Source organism: Solanum stenotomum, chromosome 1 (assembly GCF_019186545.1).
Source record: "Solanum stenotomum isolate F172 chromosome 1, ASM1918654v1, whole genome shotgun sequence".
In the NCBI taxonomy this organism is placed as follows: Eukaryota; Viridiplantae; Streptophyta; class Magnoliopsida; order Solanales; family Solanaceae; genus Solanum; species Solanum stenotomum.
The window spans coordinates 27,945,987-27,952,258 of record NC_064282.1 but is presented as its reverse complement, the minus strand read 5'-3'; the positions used below and the strand labels follow the sequence as shown (position 1 = coordinate 27,952,258).

At 37.7% G+C, this 6,272-nt stretch overlaps 1 protein-coding gene across 1 annotated transcript; it reads left to right on the top strand.

Annotated features, from left to right (window-relative positions):
- The first annotated feature begins 237 nt into the window (after nt 1-237).
- On the top strand, nt 238-5,972 carry LOC125877316 (uncharacterized). Its single transcript, XM_049558649.1, has 2 exons — nt 238-337; nt 2,899-5,972. The coding sequence occupies exon 2, from the start codon at nt 3,023-3,025 to the stop codon at nt 5,774-5,776; it is 2,754 nt and encodes a 917-aa protein (XP_049414606.1). The 5' UTR covers nt 238-337; nt 2,899-3,022; the 3' UTR covers nt 5,777-5,972.
- Nucleotides 5,973-6,272: the final 300 nt, after the last annotated feature.

The following is a 6,272-nucleotide window of genomic DNA, read 5'->3' as shown; positions in this document are numbered from 1 at the left end:
CAAACGGCCCCTNCCAAAGTTGAGGTATTTTTCAGACCCTTATCCCTTATTAAAATAAGTACTTGTGAATTAACACTTCACACATTAATGGTTCCCCTATGGGCGTATTTGGAAAAACTGTCCTAACCTTATTTACCCACAAAATTGAGGAAAATAACAAAAGAACCATAGGCCCACAGCCGTAATTAAACCCAACTCTAAGAACATTTTGATACTTTTTTGGTACTACTGTTTAATCTCAGAATCTTCCTGTAAATACAAATTTCCTCACTCTGCCTTTGCCTCCAATCCTTTTACCTCAAACAACACAACTCATCAACTTCACGTTGAAACCAATGTAAGTTTCTTCATCAACTTTTTTTTTTTTGTAAAGAAATAAAGACAAATTCTTGTTTGTTTCCATCAAAGAGTGATCTTTTATGTGTTTTTTGGTTGTGGGGTTGTTTTATTTGATGGTTTGGGGTTTGATTTCTGTATAAAGTTTTGATCTTTATGGTGAATGATACATTTCTGTGCAAGTTTAAACAAGTTTTGTGTTTTAGATGAGAAGGGTTTTTTTTTTTTGCCTCTCTGTTTCTTGAATTTGACGAATTATATTGTCTGAGAATCCTGTGTTTTGGCGTTTGCATGTTGCTGGGAATCGCACAAGGGGCGTCTTTTTCTGTCGCTTTTAGTTTCTGCATATGCCCTTTCTGTTTGTTTGTTGTAAAACTGTGGTATGGAGGCAGTTTACATTCTTATGTGTGTTAATCAGTTTCTGTGTAAGTTGTGATCTTGTTAATTCATGAATAGTGAGACTCTTTTGAACATTAGTGTTGGGTTTTTGGGTGTGACAGACATGCAAGTAAACCTTTTTTTTTTGTTGAAAACCACTGATGAAACTTGAAGGTTAATGGGCTTGCCCCTCTCTATACAGTTAAATACCAGGCTTTTGTCTGCGGCAGGATTGTAATCTGCTACTTTTGCCTAACCTAGACATCATAAGCTATGCTCTTACCATTAAACTTAAAGTGTTGGGGCTGACATACGCACAAGTAAATTGTCCATGTTTTAATTTTAGTTGGTTGATTTAGTTTATTGGCACTTCATTATAGGAGTCTTTTCAGTTTGGTTGGATAATTGTATGTTATATATGCGACATTTAAAGAACCTCTAGTTTAAAACTTCTATGATTGAGGTTGGGGGGAGATAATGCACCGGGAAGAAAATTAAATGAAAGATTACATACTTGAGAACCTTGGATGTATACCTGCCATACATCTCGTGCTGAACTATCTGTGCTGTTGAACTTAAGTCTTGGGATAGAGAAACCATAATTTGTCTTAAAAAGCAATCTATTGTGCAATAAGATGCTATGGGATCTAGTAGAACACAATGGATGTAGAGGATTCATATAATCGAGTCCAACTAGTTTATAATTGACACATGCTCGTTATTGGTGTAACTTCCTTCTAAGTTTAATGTTAAATGACCCTTCTACTCGAGGAATTCAAACTCGAGGAAGCATGAGGAATACAAGTTGCTTCTACTTATTTTTTTACGAATAGTAAAGAGAAAATGTTCTGTACAGCGAAGTACAGGTGGGACTGCAGCAACTCTTGGTCTAGTATAATGGTTGTATGTGTAGAAGCCTGTTTGTTAGCACATAATATGGGTAAAAAGCTAAGAACAAACATGGACATTCCTTTTGATACCAAGAGTATAGAAGTAAAATGCTTTTCTAACTTTATGGCTAGACTTCAATCATAGACATCCCTCTGGATCAGGTTTCAACTCGTCTTTCCTCTATATAGCCGGTTAACTGATACTATATCCAAATAATTACAAGATAATATGTGGACGGGATTGACAAAGCTGGTTAATACTTGATATACTACTTCCTGCAGCTATTATTATGATAATGATGTCGCATATGTATGTGTACACACACATATTTACATGTGTATATTATGTAGGTAGGTCAAATGAGCTTGATGCATACTCTTTTTTTAGTAAAAAGCAATTTTGTGCTTGATGTATTCACTTTTTCAGTAAAAAGTGTGTCAACTGTTTAAATTGAGTATCTAAGATCGAAAAGTTCTCTATCACAAATTTGAGATGTAGAGAATATATTTCAGATGCTGCAATTATTGAAATTAACAGCTCCTTGAGTTAAATCGTAGGCTTTATTGGGTATCGAGGAAAGTTGGAAAGAGGATGAGTATCTATTTTAGTGCGACAATATTTTGCTAATGAAAATTATTAACTTGGCAATGTGTGTGAAGAGATAATTGAATAGAATAAAGCTTCCAGATTAGATGTGATGTAGTAATTTCAAGTATATTCTTGTCCTTCTATTTGTGTTATTATATGGTGTTTCTTGTACTTCTATTATCATACAATTTGTGATAATTATTGTTCCCTTTTTTTCATATTGATTTATTATGCGTTATATAGCACTTTATGATGGCTTCTTCACTTCCGTTATTTCTCTTTCTGGACTGCTTTGTTTTGCTTTTCTTGAGCCAACGATTTATCGGAAACAACCCCTCTACCTCCTAAGGTAGGGTGAAGGTTTACGTACACTCTACCCTCCCATTACCCCACTTGTGGGATTACAGTGAATATGTTGTTGTTGTTGATCACTTTGGGGTTGAATTGTGTTTTCATTAGATAAAATGATACAATAATTTATTATGATACCAAACCTAATCCATTCTTGGCAACCCCTTCCAATGTCCTTTCCACTGACAAATGCTAATCCTTTACGATTTAAACTGCTTAGAGTGTTACCCTTGCCTGTTCTCATTATTTTTTTTCTTAAAAAGGAAATGTGTAGCTGCATGAACGTCAATATTCAACAAATAATCATTTTAGTTTTCTCTTTCTTAGTTAATCTGAGATGCTGAACCTTTTCAGGGTACATGAACTTGAACAGCTGAGGTGAATACTACAGTTTCTTAAATCTTTGCTTTCTACTGGAATCTACCATCTGAAGCCTAGGGTAAACATAAAAGTGGGGCCATCAAATTCTAGACTAGTGATGGACTGCAACAAAGAAGAGGCCATTAAGGCTAGAGGGATTGCTGAAGTGATGATGGGAAATAGAGATTTCGTTGGAGCTAAAAAGTTTGCATCTAAAGCCCAGAAGCTCTTTCCTGATCTGGAGAACATTACACAGATGGTTTTGGTTTGTGAAGTGCATTGCTCTGCAGAGAATAAGTCTTTTGGAAATGAAAAAGATTGGTATGGTATTCTTAAAGTAGAGCCAACAGCTGATGATGCTCTTATCAGGAAGCAATATCGCAAGTTTGCTCTCTTGCTACATCCTGATAAGAACAAGTTCCCTGGTGCTGCGGATGCCTTTTCACTGATTGGTGAAGCTCTATCGGTGCTTTCGGATCGACCTAAACGTATGTTGTACAACAGTAGACACATTCCTTCAGGAAGATTTCAAGTACCAATGCAGCAAAAAAGCTGCCAGCCAGATACCAGGACACATCCTTGGGTACAAGGTACTCAATCAGGAGCTCCAGGAAGCCAACCAACCTTTTGGACTGCCTGCCCATTCTGTTCTGTTAAGTACAAGTATTATAAGACCGTGCTAAATAAAATTTTGTGGTGCCACAGTTGTAAAAAGTCGTACACAGGTCATGAACTGAAAGATTCAGATGCAACACCCGGATCCAGTAGGAGTCTGCCTACTTCCAGTCAGAAGAAGGGTGCTGATGAGACCCTTGCCAGGAATCCATTTATACAGCCAGAATTTCCCTCAGAAGTTAGGCAGGAGTCTAATAGAAATGGAAACTCGGAAAATGCATATAGAAAAATGAATAAGGAGGGATTATCAGGGGAATATAAAAAGAAAAACACAGAGAGAAAGAAGACATCAACAGAATATAGTGAAAAATGTGATTTATCAACAAGCATAGACTCTGAAGAAGATACAAATTTTGAAGTGGGCACTCATCTGCCTGGGCAGAAATCTCAATGTCTCAGTGAGGAAAACCGGCGAAGATCTACGCGGTGTAGACAGCGTGTCACTTACGGTGATAATCTAATTGATGAAGATGAAGAAGAAGGTCCTTCTAAGCGATCTAAGGGGGTTGGATATCCCTCTCCTACTAAGGAATCCGAGGTTCACCATTTGTCTCATGCAGCAACTCCCAAGGGGAAGGAGAAGAAATTGAAGGACAGTTTGTCCTCTGAAGAGAGCTTGCAGAACACAGAGCAGGAAGCTGAGACTGCAAATGAAAGAGTGGATGTACCTTTAAAAGGAAGTGTTGATCTTCCCTCAGATGTAGGGCCTTCTACTGTGACTGAGCCAAAAACATTTGAATGTGCAGATCCAGATTTTAGTGATTTTGACAAGGACAAGGAAGAATCTTGCTTTAAGGTTGGCCAAGTATGGGCTGTTTATGATACTCTAGATGCCATGCCTAGATTCTATGCAGTCATCAGGAAGATTTTATCTCCTGCATTTAAGTTGTGCATAACTTGGTTAGAGCCGGATCCGCTGAATGAAGATGAAACCAAATGGCTATCTGAGGGCCTTCCAGCTTCTTGTGGTAGGTTCAGACTGGGAAACTTAGAAGACATTGAAGACATTCCTATGTTCTCACATTTGGTATGTGCAATAAATAGAAATAACTATGGTGCCATAAAGATATTTCCACTGCAAGGAGAAACTTGGGCCATCTTTAAAGATTGGGATATGAACTGGTGTTCTCGTCTTGAGAGCAAGAAAAAGTTCAACTATGAGTTTGTTGAGGTCTTGTCAGACTATGCTGATGCTATTGGTGTGCATGTTGCATACTTGGTTAAAGCAAAAGGCTTCACTTGTCTTTTCCATCGAGCAGGAGACCCACTTCTAGTTCCTGCAAAGGAGATGCTTAGATTCTCTCATAGAGTTCCTTCTTTTAAGATGACAGGGATGGAGAGGAATGATGTTCCTGAAGGATCTTTTGAACTAGACCCTGCTTCCTTACCTACTGACCAAGTAGGCATTTCTGCTTCATCCATAGACCAGAGGAAGAGAGCTAATTTCATGGCATACAATCACATGGATTCTGTAAATTCTGCAGAAAACTGTGTTGGATCAGCATCTAATCAGGTTCCTGAACCCGAATTCTACAGCTTTGATGCTGAGAGATCACCGGAGAAGTTTCAAATTGGTCAATGTTGGGCGATGTACAGTGATGAAGATGCCTTACCCAGGTACTATGGGCAGATAAAGAAGATAGATCTTCTCCCTGATTTTGTGTTGCATGTAGCATGGTTGTATGCCTGTCCACCCCCTAAAGGTACAATACAGTGGCATGATAAAACAATGCCAATTGGTTGTGGACTGTTTAAGTTTCGAAACACTAAGCTGAACCCATATACTGGAACCGACACCTTTTCACATGAAGTAGCAACAGAACCTTTGAAGAAGGGTGTATACAAGATCTTCCCCAGAAAAGGTGAAGTTTGGGCAGTATACAAAAACTGGAGTGCTCAGATAAAAGGTAAGAAACTAGAAGATTGTGAATATGAGATTGTTGAAATAGTGGATGTTTCCGATAGTTATGTAGAAGTGAAGTTCTTAGTGTGGGTAAACGGCTTCAAGTCTGTCTACAAGCCTCGAGTGGAAGAAGAAGAGGCTCACAGAACAGAGAAAATATCTGTATCCGAGCATCTCAAGTTCTCTCATCGAATCCCTGCTTTTCGCCTGACAGAAGAGAGAGGTGGCAGCCTTCGAGGTTTCTGGGAGCTTGATCCAGCAGCAATGCCTCTTTATTTACTGTGCACAGATTGAACAGAGGCAGGCAACCTGAAGAAGCATCCAAGTTTTCTTTTGTTGACCAAACTGTGAAGAGCTTTTGTACATCATGGCCATGCCAATTATGATATATTTTCTTAGTTTATTTCCTATCCCAGTATTTGAAGCTTTTTGTACATTATGGATATGAGTTATGCTTTTCATAACTAGAAACTAGCTAATATAAAGATCTAAACTATATATACTTTCTTCTCTCTGATAATGCTTTTTTTTAACATCTTTCTTTTTTCCTTTTTAAGTTATTGTGTACTGATAGTTTATAAATGTGGAGTTCTTATTTTTGGAAAAACAAAACTACTTTGAACGCTCTCTGTTTCAGACTAATTGCATTCTATTCAAAGTTATCTTTAAAAACATTAACTTATTTGACACTAGTACTTGTCCGCACGAAGCACGGTTATAGAATTTTCTTTTAAAATATGATCGAACTCATAAGTTAAACTTATGTATAAACTATTTGACGGAAAGAATT

Coding starts and splice junctions, on each gene's coding strand:
- LOC125877316 (XM_049558649.1), top strand. CDS start 3,023: ATGGACTGCAACAAAGAAGAGGCCATTAAGGCTAGAGGGATTGCTGAA.